This window comes from Podarcis filfolensis, assembly GCF_964270895.1.
Source record: "Podarcis filfolensis genome assembly, chromosome: 17".
In the NCBI taxonomy this organism is placed as follows: Eukaryota; Metazoa; Chordata; class Lepidosauria; order Squamata; family Lacertidae; genus Podarcis; species Podarcis filfolensis.
In genome coordinates this window covers 22,655,161-22,679,937 of record NC_139621.1, presented here as the reverse complement: position 1 = coordinate 22,679,937, position 24,777 = coordinate 22,655,161, and the positions used below count along the sequence as shown (strand labels likewise).

The following is a 24,777-nucleotide window of genomic DNA, read 5'->3' as shown; positions in this document are numbered from 1 at the left end:
CCATGGACTGCAAGAAGATCAAACGCATCCATTCTTAAGGAAATCGGCCCTGAGTGCTCACTGGAAGGACAGATCCTGAAGCTGAGGCTCCAATACTTTGGCCACCTCATGAGAAGAGAAGACTCCCTGGAAAAGACCCTGATGTTGGGAAAGATGGAGGGCACAAGGAGAAGGGGACGACAGAGGACAAGATGGTTGGATAGTGTTCTCGAAGCTACCAGCATGAGTTTGACCAAACTGAGGGAGGCAGTGGAAGACAGAAGTGCCTGGCGTGCTCTGGTCCATGAGGTCACGAAGAGTCGGACACGACTAAACGACTAAACAACAACAAATAATGTTGCTCTGCTAGGTGACTTTTCCATCACTTCCAATTGTTGTTGGTAACAATATACAATTACAGGTGGCCGGCTGGTGTTATCAATCCATGAAATTCACTCAGTGCAGCCTGTGGAGGGTATCAATTGGAATAGTTCAAATGTGCTTTTGAAAAACATCAATAAAATCAAATCTATATAGCATAGTATGTGTACCCTCTGCATTATAACCTGGGGGGTATTTTCTCAAATGAAACATAAAGGAGGAACAAGTTCAGCTGTTTGGGGCGGGGATTTAGAGGACAAAGTTGTATCTTTATTTCCTACACAGATGTTTGTAAAATTAATGGTGCATTAACCTTACTTCGTTTTACATATTTATTAACTATACTTAAACTTTCAACACCTTTAAAGAAAGTGATACATGGTACAGAATGTTGTGGTACCATTTACACCCCAGCCTGATTCATTTGGCCCCAGTGATGATAGAAGCTGAAATCTAAGGCACAATCCAAACAGGGCTGTAAATAATTTGATTTCTGCATCGATGAAGTATTGCAATACAGTGGTAGATGCAAACAGGATCTGTTCCAGAGCCCCGTTCGCATCCTGAGCAGAACGCAACCCGTGTCTGCATGTCTGTGCATGCATGGGTCACGATTTGCCGCTTCTGCGCATGCGTGTGACATCATTTTGAGCATTTGCACATGCGTGAGTGGCGAAACCCGGAAGTAACCTGTTCCATTACTTCCGTGTCGCTGCGGAACACAACCTGAAAACGCTCAAGAAGAAGAAGAAGAATAGTTTGGATTTGATATCCCGCCTTTCACTCCCCTTCAGGAGTCTCAAAGCGGCTAACAATCTCCTTTCCCTTCCTCCCCCACAACAAACACTCTGTGAGGTGAGTGGGGCTGAGAGACTTTAAAGAAGTGTGACTGGCCCAAGGTCACCCAGCAGCTGCATGTGGAGGAGCGGAGACGCGAAGCCGGTTCCCCAGATTACGTGACTACCGCTCTTAACCACTACACCACACTGGCTCTCAACCTGAAGCATATTTAACCCAAGGTATGACTGTATTTATGTTTTGCCATTTCTTTCCCCCTTTGCAACCCATACTCCTCAGGAGTAGGTCTGGCTGGAAAATGTGCAAGTAGACTTATTCAAAAGGATTTCATCTGACATGACACGAGGAGGGATGAAAGCCTGTCTGCGGTCTCACATTGTAAGAATCATTCACTTCGTGCTGTAGTCATCAGCCAGAAAATAATAGGCACTTGGTGATAAACAAATTCCTGTCTCACAGCAGCCATTCAGCTTCACTTCCTTCTACATTGTGATGTAGGACTCACACTTTTGTAAATTTCTGGTCAGCTGAACTTCTACACCTTTCACTGAACTTGGCCAGATTTTCAAAGATAGCAGAAGCTTCACATTCCCATTACCTGAAGCTATGATGTGGGAGTCTGGGCCTGTTAATCCCTGTTAACTTTAGGTCACTGTGCTGTAGGCACATCTTTGGTTGAAACCCCAGAACTTAAATCAATTAAGCAATGCAGCAGTCGTGTTCTGGAAGTAATGACCCCTAGAGAAACTTAGTGAAAGCTAAAATACATCACATCATTTGTCTTTCAGCTCTTGATCTCAGAAGTTTCCATTTTTCCTTTTATAGCCATAGCCACTAGACAATGTGCTGGAGAAGCTGTGCATGCTTAATGTCTCTCCAGAGCATAGATGTGAGGTAATCTTTAGGGATGCAGAAGGCTGTCTGAACCACTAGCCAAATGTGTCTCCATGTCATATAGCTCTGAATTAATTTGTATGTGTTGCAATAATGTTATAGAAATTGCCACCAACAGAATATAACATACATGTACAATGCAGTAGTGACAAACAAAATGGTGGAAGAGAAGGAATTCCCATTTGTTTTTAACAGACTCTCTTTGTGTTCTTAAGTGAGGCCACTTCTAGATTGTCAGTATTTTGGAGGAGGGTTTCAAGCGCATATTGGGAATTTAGATTTGTACAATTAAAGTATATTAAAGCAGTCTGTTGCCCTGTCACAACAAACCCACTTAAAGTAACAAACATGGACTTTTTGCAGTTAGGAAAGTGACAGGATGAACAAGTCAATGGGAGAAATTAAATGTAGTGCTAAGCAGATCATTCTGTTGGCATACTGCTCCAGGGGATATGCCAACTCCCCAAACCAATTAGGTTGCACTAGTGGAAGTCCTTGTGAAATACAATTGTTTAATTGCACACTGAAATGGATAATGCCTGTATTTATATTGCTGAAAAGTTTAGCATTGGAAAATTCCATTGAAGCAGGTTAATTAACTGTTGATGTTCTCTGCTCTTTCACGTGAGTATTTAACCTAAGATCATGTGATTAAGGTATTCAATTACAAATCTTCATTTTGAGAGTTGCCTCTTTGAATATGCATGTGCTTTATACAAATTTCTGGATGTATCATTGATTGTTTTTGTATCTGTTTTGAAGAAGTTCTGGTTAGTAAAGCTTTGAATCATATTTATTGGTCTGGACAATTCTTATTTCCAAAGGAGTCAGTTTTTATTTATCCAATTGCTTTATGCTGTCCAATATTAGTATCTGCAATAGTCTTTGAAGGACATTCCACTGATGGGGCTTTTTCGTTGTATCTGGCCCTTAGGCCAATCAGGATGAATTCAGGGTGCATGCTCATTATTGTATAACCTACCCTCAAACAAATCAGAACAAATGCTCAGTCATGACTGGGCACACTCTAACCTCTGTGGAAGCTTTGTGGAAGCAAATTAGGATGACTGCATAATAAACAGAGCATCTTGAGGAACCCTGAGTTACAGCTAGTTCTTGTCTAATGAGCAAAAATGAGCTGGATCCGACCCACAGTTCTTTTCCAAATGAACACCACAGCAATGGTCATATGGTTTTGTAGTTCTGGTGCCTTTATCTTGGTTTGCACCTGCATCATTTGTTAATTGTTTTATTGTTTCTTTATACGTAAGAAACCTAGGAAATTTTTGTTGAAGGTGCAATATACAGAGATCTAGAATAATAAATTAGTTCCTCATCTCTCCAGCTATGAGTAGTGATCAGTGCTGGACGTTTTACTATGTTTTTATATGTAATGTAACTGCTCAGTGTGGCTGGGAAACCCAGCCAGATGGGCGGGGTATAAATAAGGTAGTAGTAGTAGTAGTAGTAGTAGTAGTAGTAATAATAATAATAATAATAATAATAATAATAATAATAAAATTCTTTGAACCCTCCCATGTCTTTTCTTCTGTGTTGATGAAGTCCCTCACTCCCACCCCCTGAGTTGAACAAAGATAATATATGCCCTAAACTGCTTATAAAGCCCTTCATTTTAGATATAATGACATTAGAGAGAGTTATTTTGGAAAGATATGCAATCACGGAGCATTTTGTGGTGTTTAGAAAACGTATCTATCCAAAGGACAAACTAAATGTGCACCGACAGCATGTATTTTACACACTCGAATGGCCTATATTACTACAATTCTCTTAGGAACTATAAATTAAAAGTTGTAGATTTCATGTATGCTTAAAAAACAACAACCCATACTGTCTCCTTTCATTTGTGGTTTGGACAAATGCCCAGGACTTCAGATGCACATCCAAACTTAACAAGTTAAAGCTTTCTTTGACCTCAAGTGAGTTGCATCATTGATCGGTTGCATCATGGCGATATATATATGAAAAAATCCCATGGGAACAAATGAGCTCTCAAAGCCTCTCTCTCCCCCCTCCCCTTTTAATGGCCTTGTAATAGGACAGTTCCTATTATATTTTGCCATACTTTGGCTTTGGCTAGCCCATCAGAACTCTATTTAGGGATAGAAGTGAGGAGTGAAGGGGAAAGCCCTTTTAGTAAGCCTTTGCTGTTTAAGCAATGGGGAATCGATTTTGGCCTGGCTACAGCTTCCTCAAGGAAGGCTGGACTCAGTGAACATTGGAATGGTCCCAACATATCATCTAGTTCAAGGATGATCAGAACCAGATAATGCATGCAAAAGAATTTCTTCTCCATAACTGCCCTGAAGGCCTATCTTTTCACTCAGTTGTGCTGCATTCCATAAACCGTATCTTGTATCGAGCAGCTATTATTTGTACTTGCTAAATGGACCAAATAAGTATTTTAGTACTGCACCTAAGGGAGTAATCATTTTACACCCTCCAAACATATCATTTCTGTTACCAATTCCAGTATTATTACAGGGCCTAGGTCTGCCTTTGAAATTTGCCAAATTACATAGTTAGTTCATTGCTCTTTAAAGCACACAACTCATAATATGCATTTATAGAAATTACAGGTTTTGCATAGCTTGAGGAATAGGCTTTTGAAGTCTCAGGCTCAAACTGCACACGGTGGCAGTGGCAGGCATGTTTTGTTCAACTCAGGCCAGTTCCAATCACAAATAAAATGGGGACTATAGTCCATTTTTATAACCAAAGGAGCAAGCAGGTGCAGTGTACTGAAATCCACTACTTGATGCATTGATGGGCAACCTGTGTCTCTCCACACATCTCCAGCATTCAGTTCCCATCAGGCCCAGGTAAGCTCCACCCTGCATAATCAATCAATCATATGATGTGGTGCACACACACCATTTGAATGCCCATTAAATTTTTTGGGCAGTAGCCACCTAAAATATTTTATTGCCCCTCCCCCCCTCTGAAGGAACCTCAGCCCCTAGGAGTTGGCTCCTATGATCAGTGGCGGAGCTTCGTGCTTCGGCACCGGGGGGCGGAGAGCAGGTGGGGGCAGGGCTGGCGCATGTCCCAGGGGCGGGGCAGGGGGGCAGCCATGATGGCACCCTACTGGGATCGCGCTGCCGGGGGCGGTGTGCTCCCCCCGCACTCCTCTTCCTCCGCCAGTGCCTATGATCCCACTTAACAGGGAATGCTGGAAAATGTGGATTTGACAGGGAGCATGAAAGCTTCCATTTGCTGCAAGGGTTACATAAGCAGGGAGGTGAAAAGGGCACGTGGGCAGTTTTGTGACTTCCAGGGTCATCTCTGAAGAGCGAAGTGGCTGCATTGGGCGGGGCAGTTGCTGAAGGACAGCTTAACCCACCATGCCCACAAAGTTCTCTACCTGCCCACAAGTTCTTGACCTCTGACGAATTGGCCTGTTGCCCTCAGGTAGAGGAGAAGATGCCCCATCATCAGTACTGAAGAAAGAACCAACTTCAAGTCTGGTCAGATTCTGAACATGTAAGGGAGAGGGGGCACCATCTTGTCCATTGTGTCAGGCACCAAGATGTATCGGTTCTTCTCCTCCCAGCCCCCAGAACAGTTTGAGCTTGAAAAGTCCCCCAAAGACGTTCCAGCTCTGGTCTGGTTACACCTGTCAAAGTTTTGTATCCTATGCAACCATTAAAGCTCCAAGAGTCCTCTGTTTCTTTTCTCAGTTACCTGGTTGTCCTGGGAGCCCTTCAACTCTTATTAAATAACTGTTGGTCTATACTTGAGGTCAAAAACTTATGGTCCCTGTACTAGAATCGACCCACAGTTTGCCTTCCCACCAGAGAGGTTTGGGGGAAGTAACACTTGTGGTTAAAGATTAAATCTCAGCTTATTTACTTTGGCCCCTTCTCAAAGTGGGCTTCCAAGAAATATAAATGCTGTCCAGGTCCTTGCCTATTCTAAATCCATGAACTGCATTCCCTTTTGATCATCCATCTCATAGTCAGATCTGATCTCCATGCCAGTATTTCATTTTTTTATATATATATGTCCCTGCCATCATACCTCTGCTATGTTCTTAGCTTGCCTTTCTGAAAACAAGCATTCTTTTCAATGCATGTGAAAAAAGACAAGACAAGCCTCATGAATGGCTAGAGATGTCACCAAGCGTCATCATTCATTGGCCTCAAAATACAAATCTCTGCAACTTGTAATAAAAATAATGCAAGCATAAAGACGCCCAGGTTATTTTCCAGCTTGGATTTTCATTGTAGGACTTCCACCGCCACCCTTGTTTCCTTCTGCACTTTTGTCCCAACCCAAATCAACCCCGAGGGGACCTCATCCATCTCTATTTGAGATAGCTTTGCATAGTGCTGTCTGTGAAATAGTTAAATTTACATCAGAGAGAGAGAGAGATAGAAAAGAGAGATTGGGAAATGATGTCATCAGTGCATAAACTGACTACAGCAATTATACATCACAATCCATGAGAACCCAAAGAGCACACAAGAGGACTCTACTTGCCAGAGCAATGCTTAATGAGCAAATGATTTATTTGCAAAGCCTCTCAAATTCCTTTGGGTGGGACGGAGAAAAGTTTGTGGTATTTAAAAACGAGCTGTGCTCTTTGACTTTTTATTGACATCAGACTGGTGGAATCTGGTGCTCTGGAATCAAGAACATCATGAAAAAAAGCAAATAATGCAAAAGAATACTTTTTTTTCAGCTTCCAACACAGTGCAAGCATCAACCAGCACATCATTATGGTGTATACGTTGCACCGCTGCAAATTTGTGTTCTGCGTACGTCTTTCTCAACAGCCTTTACAATTTTCAGTGCTGCAATATAAGAATATGTTTGGTTTAATGCCAACGTTTACCCTGAACTGAGCAAGGCACCTGAATCACATTTCAGAAAAGCAAAACCTTATTCCAATGACTTGTTGTCTAGGGTTAAGCAAACCTTTTTTTTTTCCCATTCCTGAAATGAAAAAGAAAGAAAAGAAGAAGAAGGAAGATGTAGCCAACTTGTTTTCTCATGCTCTGGAGGGTAGGACTCGAACCAAGAGCTTCAAGTTACAAGAAAGGAGATTCTGACTAAACATCAGGAAGAACTTGAGTTGGCGGCCTCACTCAGGAGGTTGTGGGCTCTCCTTCCCTGGAGGTTTTTAAGCAGAGGTTGGATGGCCATCTGTCATGGATGCTTTAGCTGAGATTCCTGCATTGCAGGGGGTGGACTAGATGACCATTGGGTCCCTTCCAGCTCTCTGATTCTATGGATAGTGTAATCTTTTTTTCTGCTTAAAAATGCATTGTTCAACCTAACCTGGGTTTTCAAACTAGGATGAACTATACAACTCTTAGTAGGCTCTTTAGCCATTCACTGTAAAATACACTGACTACGTGGCAATTAGGGCTGCCCTGGTAATAGCATATTCACAATGTCATCATCAGCAAGTCTGCTCAGAAGTAAATGCCACTGAGTTTCATGGCAGCTCTTCTCAGGTAAGCGTGTGTGGGTGTGGGTGTACTCTAACAGGTTCAAAACAATTAATGAAATAGATAAAAACAGTACAGTGGTACCTCGGGTTACAGATGCTTCAGGTTACAGACTCCACTAACCCAGAAATAGTACTTCGGGTTAAGAACTTTGCTTCAGGGTGAGAACAGAAATCGTGCAGCCGTGGCGGGAGGCCCCATTAGCTGAAGTCGTACCTCAGGTTAAGAACAGTTTCAGGTTAAGAACTGACCTCCAGAACGAATTAAATTCTTAAACCGAGGTATCACTGTACTTTTTTCCCTAAAAAATTGTTTGAGGTACTCTCATTTTCCTACTCATATTGAAATACTGCCCTTCAGTGAGGCCAAACTTAGACTCACAAAATGTTTAGGGGTATGCGTCCCACTGCACCCCCCAGGAAAAAAAGCACTGGATAAAACCTAAGTCTCATGCTTTATGGACTGAGCTAAAGATTATTCAAATAATCTTTGATTATTCAAAACTGCAGCACATATTACAACAGTGTCTTCTTTAAAATGAAACATTCAAGTCTTTTGTCTGAAAATCGTTCCAAATATTGAATGGGAATTTGGATGTGATTCCTTGTACTTAGTCCCTTTTACTCATCAGATTTCTAAGAAATAGATCAGCTTTTTTCCCCCTAGCGAGGAAGAATTTAATTGCTTCTAGCACTGCCATCTCCTGGCCCTCTGATGCAATTCTTTTAGCCCTTCATTTAAACTGATGTGCAAAAGATGGGAACGTTTTTTCTGCATACATGAAAATGAATCAAATGACCTATATTTCTTTCATAAGAACCTCCTATGTTACTCAAGGATATAAGTTAATGAATGATATAAACTGCATGTAGACATAACCTGCAGACTGTTTCAGAACAAAGTGCTGGGGAAAAACTCATAGCAAGAAGAACAGATTCCTGAGTGTAAAAGCAGAGGCATGGCATCAGTGCAAAAGAGCTTCACCGTCTGAAATTTATGCAACTATCAAAGATGCAAGACATCTGATTTCTTTTGCATCTGGCTGCCATCTAATCATATAGTTGGAAGGTACCACAAGAGTCATTTGGTCCAACTCCCTGCAATGCAAGGATCTTTTGCCCAACCTAGGGCTTGAACCCATGACCGTGAGATTAAAAATCTCATGCTCTACCAACTGAGCTCTATCGTGTGGCAGCCCTGTTTAGGGAGGTTTTTAAAATTTTAATGCTGTATTGTTTTTAGCACTTGATTGGAAGCCGCCCAGAGTGGCTGGGGAAACTCAGCCAGATGGGTGGGATATAAATAATAAATTATTATTATTATTATATATGCGTAGGAGGACTGAAAATTCGCACATTTGGAGTAGGAGGACTGCAAATTTGCACCTTTTGATTTTAGGGTTGAAACTACTGTTTGAAAAATGTGTAAATGTTTTGTGTGGGGTGTGGGGTGTGGAACCCTTCATGGTGTATTCTCCACCCCAGCCCCCAGCAAATTCTTTAGTGCCCTCCTTTCACCTATGTGCCACTGCTTCTCTGCCATCTTAGCCATTTACAATTCACGGAGTGGGTACGATTACATTCACTTGAGGGAAACTAAGCCAGTTTTGAAGGGAAGCAATGCTTTCTAGATTGGTCACATGGGTGATCTTGGCCAATCAAGAATCACTGTGGATGAACGAAGTCCACTGTGGAGAACATTTCCTAGACAAGTAGACAAGGGAACACTTTTGTCTCCTTTTCAATTAATCCACAACAAATTGTTGAAAGACTGGGTCCTTTTAGAAGATGCTGAAAATGTTCAGGAAAGCCATCCTCTCTTTTCAGCTTAATTCTGCCCATGCAGAGGCAAATAATTAAAATGAAGAAGAAGAAGAAGAAGAAGAAGAAGAAGAAGAAGAAGAAGAAGAAGAAGAAGAAGAAGAAAGCTAAATGGAAGAAGCTGCAATTAATAAGCTGCAACTCAGCTACTTGTGGAAAATGTTCATCATCAGACTTTGGCAATATGGAAGTGCAGGACGTTTATTTCATAGGTAGGTAGCTAAGGAGTGAAGCAAGTGAACTTGAGGGAAATTTCGAGCCAGCCTAACACAAAAACACACATTACCAACACAAGTGACTCAAGATTTCCCTGGCGAGATGAAATCTAAGGAACGTTTTGTCACTCTTCATGTTCTTTATTGCGAATCAGATCAGAAAGAGCAAATGCTACAGAGTGCAGATAAACTGCTGACACTTCACACCATGGAGTGGCTTGGGGTTGGTATGCTGTCATAATCGTCCGAGTAGGTCTGGTACTGGTCCGTGAGAAGCGGCTGATGAAGATCATCCTTGTTTCTCCTGGCACGGACGATGCATGTGGCAGCAGCGAATATAATTGCAACCAGGATCAAGGCAGTGACAATGGCAATAGTGATGATTTCCGTGACTTGGAGAGCCCGAGCTAGAAAGAAACAGGAAGGGCACACAGGGTTAAAGTCTTGAGTGATGTAGACGGGGAGGGTCAGGGGGGTCATGGCCCTGGTGCAGATTTGTGAAAGGGTGAGGGGGGGCAAGCAGGCCCCCTCACACCAGGCCCCTTCAATCTCTAATTCGCACCTGGGCTGGGCCTTCAGGGCTGGGGCAGCGGTGGCTCATTCCCCCCCTTGTGGATGGTGAAGGGACATCTGCACACGCCCCACCCCTGGGCCAGTCAAGGGAGAGGGAGGGTGCTGCTGCCGCCCACCAAGGAGAGGCAAGGGGCTCTGGTAGCCGCTGCCTCCTTTGCAAATGGGGTGCCTCAGCCCTCAGATCTGCCCTCATCGAGGGGCGGTTTTGAGCCTCTTTCTCCCTTGCCTCACCTGCCGCTGACTCAGACTGCACACCCCAGTTGCTGAACTACATCACTGGATGTAGCTAAAAGTCTAATCCATTTGAATATTCTTCTTAGAGATTATGGATAATAACAAGTCCCAGTCATTTCAAGTTGCTGTTGATTGCAACTTTAAAAATGTTTTAGGCATTTCTTTCTTTTACTTTAACTCATTGTAATATTCTTAATAAAATTATTATTGTTATTGTTGTAGTTATTATTATTATTATTATAGAAGTACTTCTTTCTGTCTAATATGAAGTTCCACAGCAATTCAAGAACTGCGTGATGGTGGGTTTCTGAGGGACTTAATTCAACTCATGCAACCTGAATTATTTCCTCTGTAAATCAGAACAGGGAAACTTCTTTTTAAATAGACCATTATTAGGCTATGTATTCAGAATTTGTGCATTAGTATATCCAAACTGACCTTCCTTAGAAATTAACTCTGAATTGTAAACATGGGGACAAAAAGCAAGGGCAAACTAAGGAACCAATCTACTCCTCTGATAGTGTCTTTTTGGATCATTTAGTTTTCCTATACTAGGTAAGGAGATCACACTTGTTTTTTACTGCTTCCTTTGCTCCATTAACTCAGTTGTTGAATCCTGAATATTCAGTGTTATCATTTGATGATACCAAAAATGTGCATTTCCCCCACAGTGTTTCTTTGTTCATTAAAGCAGGTGAAGCAAACTACATAGATTGAAAAACCAGTGATTTCTGTTAGGCTTCAAATTAGATACAGTTCAAGTTTAAGCAGCCGTGGAAAGGAGCACAGCCCTTAATAGCTATTTCATGCACAGAATATTTGTAAATAGTAAATCAACATTTGAACCACTTGAACAGAAAAGAAGAAAGAATTATGTAATGAAAAAGAGGGGCTTAATAACTTACTTGGCCACTGAACTTCATAACTGTATCCCAGATTTCCTGGTGCTGTAACAAACATCTCATTGTTGGCCACGGGGGGCCAGAATGGTACCATGTTGTACCGTCTGTTATGTCCAATGGGGGCATTCTCTAGTGGGTAGATCGAGATATCTAAAGGGGGAAAATGTTTTGCTTGTTCAGTTTCAGGAACTTGGTAAAGATAACAAAATTAACATGGAGCCTTGGTGGCCAGTCCCAGATTACAAACAATTAGGGTGCCGCCAGACTGTCAATATTTTGCAATAGGGATTTTAAGTGCGTACCAGAACTGTAGATTTGTGCAATTAGAGTTGATTGAAGTGTTTTGTTACCCCGGCAGAACAAAAGCATTTCCCCCCACCCAAGTTTCTGCAGTTTGGAAAGTGAGGGGGAATGAAAAGTGTGGGGTGAATGAATGATTAATGGGAAGACGATGAAACAGTCCGCAAGCAGAGAAAAGCTCTTTGCACTTCTCTCTTGTTCATAATGAAGGGAGAGGTTGTCCAGTCCCGGCATCCAATGTACGCTGGGCTGGTCATCTTTAAAGCAACGTGTTCAATGTCGGTGGGGTTAAGAAAGTGCAAACAGGAACTGAGCAGGAAGAGCAAACAGTCTCTCATGCACTGTGGATTCTTGAGAGGCTATTTGCTGACACCATCCACGAGTGCCATCAGAAGTACATTGGCACCCATAGGTGATGGGTTGGTGACCCTTCTCCCTGAGGCTTCCATGTCAGGTGACCAACAAATGGGACATCCTTGCAGGGGACACCAGTGATGTCCTTCTAACCTCACTGTTACCCTCACAGAAGTAGAGAGAGGCTCATGCTGAACATTTCCCTGTGACTTTTCATTGTAGGAGGTGCAGGAGGAGATCAGCAAAGGTGGACAAGCAATTGGTCAAGGATGTTTATCGATCAACAACTGCCTTCTCTGATAAGCTTCTGAGCCCCCTCAGAGTCAACCCCTGCAAATGCAGCCGAAAAACATACTCTGAAGCCCTGTATGTTTGCTTCTTCTCTCTTCTCCTTCCTTTTGCTCTTTCTTTGCCCAGAAACCCAGAGAGACTGGCTGCCTCCTGCCATGCCATCTGCTTTTCTTTTGTATTTGTTAGGGGAACATGACACGAACTTATGTGATTTTACAGCAGTAACAAACAGCTCTTTTGAACTTGCCAGAATTGCCACTTGACTTATTGTAAGACACGCACAAAAATGGCTAGAAGATTTTTAAAGACTATATGCAAATATATACCCTGTAACAGCAAGTACATTGTTTGATTTATCCTTTTCCCCTCTTCTTTTTTTGCAAGAGGGGTAGAGAATGAAGGGCAGCAGTGTGTGATTTGTGAATTTATGCAATTAGAAAAGAGTATGTAACTATTTCTGCTGTTCCGGTCAACTGACCTGGGAAAACTCCATTAAGATCTTGTGATCCCTGGGTGTAATTTATCCTGCATCATCAACCAAGACAATAGCTCCTTCTTTGGCTAAATATTATTCTGCTTCTGAAGACAGGAGTAAAAGGATGCGATTGTGCCCCTGATCCCCAAGCCCAGGCCTCTGAAAGGGCTGTGTTGTTGCAAGGGGATCATAGCAGCTTGTTTGTGCAAGTGGGAACAGAAGCCTGTCCTTTGCATCTCACCTACTTTGCTGAGTGGGACTCGGGTAGTGGGCGAATCGTTCTCTTTGCCTGAAGGTTAAATAATGCGAACCACGACACAAGAACTACCCAGACACAAGAACTACCCACTTTGGAAGAATGGCAGATGAAGGTGATGGACTATATGGGATTGGCAGAAATGACTGGCAGAATCCGAGACCAGGGAGAAGAGTCGGTGGAAGAAGACTGGAAGAAATTTAAAGATTATCTACAGAAATATTGTAAAATTAATGAGTGTTAGAATGATGTTGGATTGAAATTAAGTGGTTTCCAGCTGTAATGCTTTAAGAGATATGAAAAAAAAGGATTATAAATAGGTAATAATATAATGGTAAGGATTTGCTGAACTAACAATTTGGGGTGGAATACAAAAAAGGGAGGTATGAGGAGGTCCGGGAAACAAGTTTAAAGAAAATAAGTAATTGAAAATGTATGTGTGTTTTTCTTTTTTAAAAAAAGTTTCTTTATTCTGTGTTTTTGTTATTCTGGTTTTTTTTTATTTTATTGTAATATTATAAAAAATCTTAATAAATATCTTATAATAAAAAATAAATAAATAATGCGAATCACAAGAACTCACCAGGATTATGCCTTCTCAACCATTCGTCAAAAAGAGCGTCGGTGAATGTGTGCAGGAGGACAAAAATGGGATCATTTGGGGACAAATGGGTTTGCCCTCCCGTGCCGTTCAAAAACAGATGGGCCAGATTGTGAAGGCTACGCACGGCTGGATTGTACTTCCCCGAAGGGTCGCTGTAACCTGCACGTAAGAATAAAGAAGAGGTGTAAATTGGAAACAGCAGTGAGATTAAAGCAGCTGGTTATAATTCAGTTTGCCATGATTTTGGACCACTCTCTTAGGAAATGGCATTGTTCCTTGCATATCACAGACTCTTTCAAATGCACACGATTGCTATTTCCTCGAGACACTCAACTTTGAGATTAAATAATGATGCTATATGAATACAAAGTGATTTGCTTGCTCGTGGGTTTGTTGCACAAGCAAAGTGGAATGTTGCACATTGAAACACAAACACAAATCTGTCTTGCACTGAGCTACAGTGGCAGCTTTTGGGTCGGAATGGCAGCAAACATAATTGAAACCACCACGTGCATTTTCTAGCCGTCGACACAAGTGTCAAGATGTTCTTATGTATCCTAATGGGCCAGCTGTTCCTCCAGCTCCCCACATGTCTTTTCCTGAATGGCTGCCAGCAGATTGACTTTGGAGAAGGACCTTCTGCTTCAGGGAGCCCAGAAATTCTCAGCGCTGATTCTCCAGCACCACTAAACAAATTCTTGTAATGTCAGAATCTTGGTCATCAGAAGAACTGAAATAATTAGGTGGGGAATATTCTGCCTTCTTCTGCAGTGAGGCCAAGAGCTCAAACTGGGCTGAACAGAATTAAATGTTAAATTCTGCATTGGCTTTATATTTAAACAAATATAGTACAGCAATATTTCCCCATGCATCTCTCTCTGTAAATGTCAGGGGAACATAAGAAACTGACTCACATATGAGTAAGAACCTTGGTCCATCCAGATCAGTACTATCTAGGTCAGAATGTAAGTCTTGCATTTAGGACAAGAACAAAAATACTTCAAGCAATGGATAAACACTATTGCTGCTCATGATACTATTTCCCCCCGCAGCAAACATGCCCTGAAAGATCTGAAACATAAGGTACCTGTGTATGTGTGTGTGATTGTAGCTGAAGTCAAGGATGTTGAAACTCCTTTGAACATTTTTGCTAGCTATGAAATTATTTTTGTGATGGATCAGGGTTTCAGAATGAAAAGCCTTGACTCCTATAAACCATTTAGCTATTGGGGTGGGGGGATACTTGGAGAAATTGGCAATAATACACTTCATTCACTCTGTTTTAGTTCATTGAGGGGAAAAAGTGATATGGTGATTTATGTTTTTCTGTTCTTTTTTAAACTGAAGGAATACTCATAATTGATTCAGCATTGATCATTTGTTTTGCATCTTATGCATTTACAATTTTATGATGTTTCTGCGATCACAATGAAACTGGCGTGATAGTTGGTGGTTTATAAATATTCTATAAATTAATGAAGGAAGGACATTATTATAACCTGTTCCAGTTTAGGAAAATGTAAATGATACAATGGGGGTCCCCATTTCACCCAATCTGACTTCCAGATCTTGAGAATACTTTCCTCACATAGTCATGGGCTTGGTATAAAAAGAGGTGGTTTGCTAAATAGATTCTTTCTATTGCAAAATAACTTGACTATTTTTCACCATGCGCAAACTCGGTGAGTACGGCGAGCTCCATGTCCCTCTGGTTTCAAACCTTTTATTTGAGAATTACTTGCCTTCCACTGTATTACGAAAGCTGTCTGTTGAATTTGAATAGAACGGAGGCGTATCGAACAATCCAACTTCTAAGCAAAGAGCAACATCCTGTGGCTCAGGCAGGCGCTGCACCATTGGGCGGGCAACATTTCCAGCAGGGTTTCGTCTAATTGGGCCTCCTTCTGTGCCTGGCATATGAAGGAAGGGGAGGGAGCAGAAAGAGGGTGAGCTTTGATGTGTTAGCAGACTACAAAGCCTAGGAAAGAGAGGGTCAGGCTCAGAGAAAACAGGCAATGTCTTTGGCTTTTGGCTAAGGACCACTCTGTGCACCGCTTGAATCGTTGCAAGGGAATTCTCAGTGGCAATACCATCAGACACGCATAAGAGAGCTGTAGCCCTGCTGCCTTGCTGTAGTTCTGCTGCAGTGAGAGCTAAGCTATTAATAATCATTGTCGGGTATCACAGTGAGAACTATGGCCATGCCAACCTATGTAACAGACCACGATGATCCCTGCTCAAAAGTTGCAGTCAATTGCAATCTTATATGCACACTTGCCTGGGAATAAGTGGCCCATCCAGTCCACCATCCTATTCTCAAAGTGGCCAACCAGACACTTCTCTCTCTCTCTCTCTCTCTGCATGTGCGTGTAGGTTGGGGTAGGTTTGGGAGAAGAAGTTCCATTGCATGTGTGCAAATTATTCTGCACATGCTTGGACTTTGCTGGATCCAACCCATGGTGGTAAAATCAGGTTCTGCTTGGGGCACTGGGAGCTGGTGCTCAAGCAGAGAACCCCCAAGCTCCAAAGTCAGTATAGTGTGAGAATTATGCTGACTCTCAACAATGACCAATAAAGGATTGTAGACTCTTTTACTGCTGATCTAAGATCAGCCAAAGCATCTACGGAACAATGCCAAGATAATGAGCTATCCAAGGCAAGGTATCTTCAACTATTTCAGACCCAGGAGCCACTTTTAACTCAAATATGTACCTATTTCTTAATAATTTACCCCTTATTTGCAGGGTGGTAGTGCTCCTGTTTTGATCCACCCTGGAACAGTCTGTGACCCACTGATGAGTCCCAACCCATCAGTTGAAGACCAGCACCCTAGGGCACCATGTTCCATGGAAGCAAAGCATATGTATCTCTCAAGCATTTTCATTTTGTTGCTGCATCAACTGTAAAACCCATCTAGTCAATATTTGCTTGGTGTGGTAGTTAGTTTGGGGCAGGAAGGTGTGGGAAATGAAGATGGCAGGAAATAGATTAAGCTCATGTATCTTGGTGGGTGATGGGCATTTCCTGACACCCATCACACAGGGTTGTGGGAGCCATAGGCAGCATACAGGGTGCCTTTGAGGCTGATCTGCAACACCTGGTCAGAGTTGCAGGGCCTCAGGAATGGATGGGACAGGAACACATCCCTATTGGTTTTAATGATGCAGCTCAGATAAGGAGGAAAGGAGGAATTGTGCCTCTTGTCTTAGGCAGAGGTTTTTGGTGAGCTTCCTGTACTCTTATTTACACTTTGTAAATAACATACAACTCTAGTGCAACTGTCCCATTCTCCTGTTAGGCTTGGTGACACTCGGAGCAAAGCCTCGGGGTGTAACAGCAGATACCACAACGATAATCTAGAAAGGATTGCAAGAGGCAGGAGGAGTGTTGAATTTTGGCATTGCTGAAACTTGAGGCCCCAAGATCCACCACTGCTCCTGCCTTGCCTCTTTGTTTCCAGTTCTGGCCATCAAAGGAAGAAGACGAGGAGGCAAAATGGCCTTGAATCTGTGAAAATATTAGCTCTTTGGGGGCCGGGGACCTAACAACAACAAAGTACACCCAAAGAACACAGACTTACTGTTGCAAATGGTACCCAACGTGTCGTAGTCTTCAATCTCCTCACACAAAACACGCCACTGAGAGAAGATTGAGTTTTGGCTTATCAGAGTGGTGTCAAAATTGCTTCTTGCTCCCATGAGGTCATCTGTGCAAATGTCACAAGTGTTTCTACCTGTTGCGAAGTTCCAGTAGGGGAGGGCAAAGAAAGGATCCTGCAGCATGTCCTGATGAGATGAACAACAACAACCTGGGTTAATGGTGAGCTACACTGAGCTGCAGGTAAAAACCAGATGAAATCCTGAGCTTGTTAAATCATGACATTTCTTCCTATGATGCCAGTCTAGTAATGTTTCACTATATGGATGGGAATGGGGATGAGGTTCCTTAAAGGGAGACATTTTGGAACGTGTCCACACCTTGACTTGTTAGCATAGCATGTGCATCACAGAAAGGCCATTACCTGCAAGTCTCTCTCCAACTGTAGTAGATGGTATCTGTGCCAGGTGAGAAAAGCTGGTCCTTCATGGGAGAAATCTATTCCACCAAAGCTCTGCTGCCCTGGTCCAAGAAATGTCTTTCTGACAGAGTAATAATGGGACCACACAAAATAATTATAAATGGTCACATTTTCAAATTGCGGTGTATTGCCATCAGGGCCCAATATCTCCTCACGTCTCCTTGTAGCTATCACAATGTCAGGGTGAATTGTATTCTTGGCCTGTTGCAAGGCTCTTAGGAATCGATTCCTTTCTTCATTACTCAGATCCAGAAGATTTCTTCTGACTAAAGGTTAAAAATACATCATATTATGGATTAAAGGGAAATATAAATAGGAAACAAATAATTCATGCCTATCAGTTGCCAATATAAAAAGGACTATCCATGAAGCCCAAGCCTTCAGAATCAGAACTTGGCTTCTCCAGCATGATGTGATTGTTGTATTTTATTCAGGAATAAATACAGGAGTTAAATCCAAAGTTTTCTCTTAATCTTCCTTTATGGATTTCAAGATTTGGGAACTGGAACTCTAAGAAGAGATGGAGATTCCATTGCAAAAGCAAATACAGTAGTAACCTCTGATGATCTATAATCTATAATATTTCAAGGACAGTGTCCATATTTACACAATGGAGCTTCATTCCTATCCAGGAATTACCTTAAGCAAACTGTAGGAACCAGGGACATGTCAAGCATTTGTTTAGTGCATACACAAATTTCGCCACGATTCCTCTGCTGATGTGGACTATGGGCAGATACAGAGAGTCTCTTTCTGCACACATAACTCAACACCAGAATCCCTTTTGCTGACAATTCAAACGGACACAAACACATGTATGGATGTCTTGAGTAGCAGAAAGTAACATGAATATGGCTAGCACATAACTCTTGGTCATTCACAGTGCAGATGGTGCAGATGTGCATTTGTCAGTGCCAGTAGATTTCAATGTATCACAGACCACACAACTGTTTCCTCCTCAGGTTATTAGTTATGTTTGTATCCTGTGAGCCAGAATTTATTAATCTTACAGGAGTTCAAAAGACATGGGACACCTAAAGGTTTGCTTTCACACACTGGCCTGCCACCAGGTGTTACACGTGCATAATATGAACCAGCCCAAACCCTGACTTTTGTTACGATAATATAATGGTTTCAGCTAAAGAAAAACAATCAATCAAGTTTAATTGCAATAAATACCAATTACCATAACTGGTGGCAGCGACTGTGGCATGGCGTGGTTGCTGGGGAACAAGGGAGGGCTGCATTGGCCTTGGTCAGCTACAGCAGTTGGCAGGATTGCTCACCCAAATTTTAAATTTGATTGGGTCAGTTAGGGTCCTGGTGAGTGGGTGGTGCTCTGGTGGTGGACTGGCAGGGCCAGTCTTCTGTGGGGTCCGCCAGCCAGGCATAAAGTCTGGCTGCACCTCCAGCAGACAGCACAGTTGGGATATATTGCATTTCAGTGCAAAATATCTATTCGGAAATCATAGAATTGTAGAGTCTGAAGGGACCCAAGCATCATCTAGTCCAACCCCCTGCAATGCAGGAATCTCACCTAAAGCATCTATGACAGATGGCCAACCAACCTCTGCTTAAAAACCTCCAAGGAAGGAGAGATCAAATGAACATACCACACAGCTTGCTACTGTACATGTGAATCTGGGAACTGCAATCTTTTTACTATATCTCTCAGGGGCTTTTTTTCAGCCGGAGCTCACCAGAACTCAGTTCTGGCATCTCTCAGGTGTGCACCATTGCCAGTTTAAGAGAACAAGGGAAGCATTCATGGTGAGTTCCAGCACCTCTTTTGCCAGAAAAATAGCACTGATGTCTCTAACGCTGGCAACAACAAGATAATGGGACATCTCTGCCCTCTTCTTAAAACCATTCCATTAGAATAGTGTAGCATCTCTTACTGATGTCTTCCCTGGAAACCCCCCTCAGATTGGAATAATACCTGTTGCTGCCACTCCTTCAAAGTGAACTCTTGGTGAAGGTGGTTTCATTACTGAATTCTTAATTTGTAGATGACACCAAACTGGGAGGGGTAGCTAATGCCGCAGGTGACAGAATCAGGAGTCAAGATGATTTTAACAGGTTGGAGATTCCAACTTAGACATGAAGAAGAACTTTCTAATGGTAAGAACTGTTTGACAGTGGAACGGACTCTCTTGGACAGTGGTAGACTTTTCTTCCTTGGAGGATTTTAAATAGAAGTTGAATGGCCATCTGTCATGGATGCTTTAGTTGAGATTCCTGCATTGCATGGGGTTGGAATAGATCACTCTTGGGATCCCTTCCAACTAAACTAAACTATTCTATTCTATTCCCTCTGTTGTATTCCCTCCTTTCCTCATCCCACCTAAGATGTTTGCTAATACAGAAGGAAGAGAAAGGTATTAAGCAAATCAATGAATTTGGCCCCATAATCACCAATCTAGTCATTATAATGCATACCTTTCCAAAAGGTTGTTTATGCTATTTGCAATTCTTTTATATTCTGATTTAGGTTGCAAATCCAACACACACTTCCCTAGGAGAAGGATCTACTAAAGACAATAAGACTTAATTCCGAGTAGGGGGTTATTGCGTTCTAAGAGACTGAAAACTTCTGCTGCGAAGAAAATCTTTAGAGGCAGATGCCAATGCATTTGCAATGCAGTGTTATTTTGTTTGCAAGCTCACAGATGTTCTGAAAACTGAATCATTATGGATGATCAATTTTTCAGAGAAATATCAGCCTAAGCTACTGAAAAGGCTGAAACCATCAGAAAAGGGGGACACATCTGTGCCAAAACACACAAATATGCCCTCTTCCTTGCTATTGTCTTTACCTATTTGTATCTGCTGATCACAGGCAGGTCCACTCCAGCCAGCTCGACAGGCTCCGCAGTTGTATCCAGAGAAGTTCCTGTTGCACTGGCAGGTTCGGTTGAAGAAGCGCAGAGGCCATTGTTCACGGTCATCTCGCCCATCATGCATGTACTGGGGTCCATGGGGTCTGGAATCGGCTGTCACTTGTACACACTGCCCCCTTCCAGAAGATGACCCACACCTGTCTGAACCAGGAACCACCACTGGAGACAGGTCTGGGCAGCATTCCCCTCTTGTCAGCGCATCAACGGTAGCACATTGCCTGGGGAACTGAGCACTAATTTCTCTGAGCAGGGCGAAGAGAAGCAATATGGATAGATGCATAGCGATGGTCCAAATTCAACAATAAAAATAGTGAATGGATCTAAGTCAGTGTCCTTTCTTGTGAGCCAAGATGCTGTGAACTCACTTCCTTTCCGTATAGCGATGAAAGCTCTAAAATGGAAGAAACAAAAATGAAAGAGGGCATTGAAATGCTGTAGAGCAGGTATCTTCAAGCTTTTCAGACCCATGACACACTTTTCACCCACACATTTGGGGGCCCATTTCTTAATCTTTTGCCCTATATTTGCTTGGTGTAGACGATGTTCCTTCACAAATGGAAAGAAACCTCCTTATTTGCTTTTGAGGGTTTGCATTTTTGAGGGAGAGTTTAGTGCAATTGTCTTTAGGATCTCTGCATCGTCATCATCAATCATTATAATCATAAGCAGCAATCAGTGTCACTACTTTGGAGTACTTAGAACATGTCTTGCCTCACTGGATGTATAAACTAATCCCGTTTACCTGGGAGTAAGCCCCTGCAAAATCAGTAGGACTCATTTCTGAGTACACAAGGATTGCAGTTTAAATTGCTTCATACAAGAGCCATTTTAATCCAGATATTTCTGTCCACATCCCTCTAACTCCAACCCTTTGCTCAACCAAAACAATTATGGGTTTCCCATTCAAGAAAGTGAGGAAGTTTTCCACACACTGATTATTAGAATACTCCAGTCAGGCAGCTGCTTGCAAGAGATCATTCTGCATTCCTGCTCTAAGCAGATGCATCTCCAAACTGCCCTTCATCCCCAAATCCCACAAATTTGTTCCTATACACATCAGCATTTTATCACTTTGTTGACAACAAAACAATCTTAATACATACTTTTTCCAGAAGATCTCTCTGCTTTGTTATCTTCTTTATTGGTTAATTGTTTTTTTCTTCTTGGCTGATTGTACTTTTAGGTTGCGGTTCTTGCTGCAGCTGCTGCCCTAAACCAAGCCGAGCTATTTTGTTTTGGATTTCTGTCTGCTTTCTAATCCCAGCCTTGCCAACAATTTGGTTTGGCGTGACCCTCTCTCTCTCTCTTTCTTGCTCCTCTTAATCCCTTTCTACTTCAATGAGCTTCCCCGGATAAGTACTCTGGCAGCACATGATTCCTTTCATGCGGATCTCCTTGTGATTTTACACGTTTTAGGAAAGGTCAGGGGCAAGTAATTGCAATGAAAACAGAGAGCCCACAACCAAAGGAGCTTTCTTTATTCTGTGTGCAAAGGAAGGGCCACAAGGGGATTTTTTGGGGAAGGGAGAATGAAGCAAAGGCATATCACACACCACAGAAGGAGGAAGAAGCTATTTGGAAAACAAAGGGCTTCAATTTCACACAAGGAACCAAATCCTCTGAAGTCAACTGCTTTCTGGTGATGCCACAGCCAACTCTTCTATATTCGCTCAGTACATGGCTAATAGTTCCAACAAGCATGTTGGCCAACAAGTCAGATGTGACGACCAACAAATAAATAAATAAGTTTTCGACAAATATTAGGCATGGGTCAAATGTCTCTCACATGTAGAGTTACCTGAACAACAACAACAATTTTTTGTTCATACCCCACTCATCTGGCTGGGTTTCTCCAGCCACTCTGGGCAGCTCCCAACAGAATATTAAAAACACAATAAAACATCAAATATTAAAAACTTCCCAATACAGGGCTGCCATTAGATGTCTTCTAAAAGTCAGATACTGTAATTGTTTATTTCCTTTACATCTGATCGGATGGCGTTCCACAGAGCGGGTGCCACTACTGAGAAGGCCCTCTGCCTGGTTCCCTGTAACACCACTTTTCACAGTGAGGGAACGGCCAGAAGGCTCTTGGAGCTGGGCCTCAGTGTCCAGGTTGAACGATGGGGGTGGATATGCTCCTTCAGGTATACTGGGCCGAGGCCATTTAGGGCTTTAAAGTTCAGCACCAACACTTGGAATTGTGTTTGGAGCCAATGTAGATCTTTCAGGACCAGTGTTATATGGTCTTGGTGGCCACGCCCAGTCACCAGTCTAACTGCCACATTCTGGATTAATTGTAGTTTGACCAACAAATGACATGAAAGGAAATGTTAGGGCAGATCTATACCATACACAGCAGGGACACAGGTGGCGCTGTGATCTAAACCACAGAGCCGAGGGCTTGCTGATCAGAAGGTCGGCGGTTCGAATCCCTGCGACAGGGTGAGCTCCCGTTGCTCAGTCCCAGCTCCTGCCAACCTAGCAGTTCGAAAGCACATCAAGTGCAAGTAGATAAATAGGTACCACTGTGGCAGGAAGGTAAACGGCGTTTCTGTGTGCTGCTCTGGTTCACCAGAAGCGGCTTAATCATGCTGGCCACATGACCTGGATACTGTATGCCGGCTCCTTCATCCAGTAAAGCGAGATGACCGCCTCAACCCCAGAGTCGGCCACGACTGGACCTAATGGTCAGGGGTCCCTTTACCTTTACTTTATACCATACACTTAAATAATACCCAGTGTGCATTTAAAGCACAAAACTTGACACACATGCACACACACACACACACAAACCACACCTGGAAACTGTAGTTTGTTAAGGATACAATTCTGTGAGGAGGAAATGAAATGACAGTTCCCCTGATTCTTTGGTGTAAGTCAACTGTTTCAAATGTGCAATGAATGTACTTTAAATGCATGGTGGAAATCTCCCTTTGACTGACTATTAGGAAGAACTTCCTGGCAAAGATTGTTTGACAATAGAAAAGGCTGCTTTGGATAGTGGTTGGCTGTCCTTCATAACAGGTTCAAGAGCATCGGCCAGCAGTTGGACTATATAACCCTTAAAGTTTATTCCAACTGTATGATTCCACATTTTGTTCAACTCACGGGTACAAATGCTAAGACCTTAGACACCACCAGCACTAGGCACTCCTTGCCCCCTTCAGTGATGTATGGTATGTTGTTGTTGTTGTTTAGTCGTTTAGTCGTGTCTGACTCTTCGTGACCCCATGGACCAGAGCACGCCAGGCATTTCTGTCTTCCACTGCCTCCCGCAGTTTTGTCAAACTCATGCTGGTAGCTTCGAGAACACTATCCAACCATCTCATCCTCTGTCATCCCCTTCTCCTTGTGCCCTCCATCTTTCCCAACATCAGGGTCTTTTCCAGGGAGTCTTCTCTTCTCATGAGGTGGCCAAAGCATTGGAGTCTCAGCTTCACGATCTGTCCTTCCAGTGAGCACTCAGGGCTAATTTCCTTAAGAATGGATAGGTTTGTTCTTCTTGCAGTCCATGGGACTCTCAAGAGTCTCCTCCAGCACCGTAATTCAAAAGCATCAATTCTTCGGCGACCAGCCTTCGATGTATGGTATAGATCTGCCCTAATAATAATTTTGCTCCATTATCTGGGTAACTGCCCTTCTCAAATCTGAAGATGACTATCATAGCACTTTTGAATCATCTCTTGTCCAGGCTAAATATGCCAACTCGTTCAACTTCTCCTCATAGGATTTGATTGCCAAGCTCTTCCCAAATTTTGCCCTCCTCCAAATATGTTCAAGTTTGTTCAAATCTTTTAAAAACAGTAGTACTCAGAACAGGGTACAAAAAGGTATTGTGCATTACAACAGTGTCGTTCCCCTCTTAAGTCAATAAATATCATATCTCACTTAGCCATGAAGTACCTGAGAATTCATTGCAGCAGGCACACTGTTTTTAAGGAGATGTTCACTTCTGATTTGGTGGCGGCAAATCAAGACCGCTTTCAATTTTATCACACCATATCATTGCTCTGTTACACTGAGAGGGCATGAAGACCTTGCCAGGTGAATTCTTCTGCTCCTCAGGTATGAAACTGTGGTGGTAAGTATAAGTGACATTATTCTTAAGAAGCTGTGCTTTCTGATTGGCAATACTGAGATTCTGGGATGTTACATTTTCTACTCCTGATACTACAGTTATTGCAGATGAAGTGCTGTGTTGACATAGTTTGTGATAGTTCGATAGGCAGTGTTTTTTTTCGGG

General features: G+C 42.6%; 1 protein-coding gene across 1 annotated transcript; it reads right to left on the bottom strand.

The window, feature by feature from the left end:
* Nucleotides 1-9,530: 9,530 nt before the first annotated feature.
* On the bottom strand, nt 9,531-21,859 carry TYRP1 (tyrosinase related protein 1). Its single transcript, XM_083592555.1, has 8 exons — nt 21,635-21,859; nt 20,448-20,922; nt 17,575-17,897; nt 17,134-17,338; nt 15,296-15,463; nt 13,533-13,712; nt 11,277-11,423; nt 9,531-9,971 (listed from the first exon to the last, which is right to left on the bottom strand). Exons 2-8 carry the CDS (start codon nt 20,809-20,811, stop codon nt 9,766-9,768), a joined length of 1,593 nt encoding a protein of 530 aa, XP_083448681.1. The 5' UTR covers nt 20,812-20,922; nt 21,635-21,859; the 3' UTR covers nt 9,531-9,765.
* Nucleotides 21,860-24,777: the final 2,918 nt, after the last annotated feature.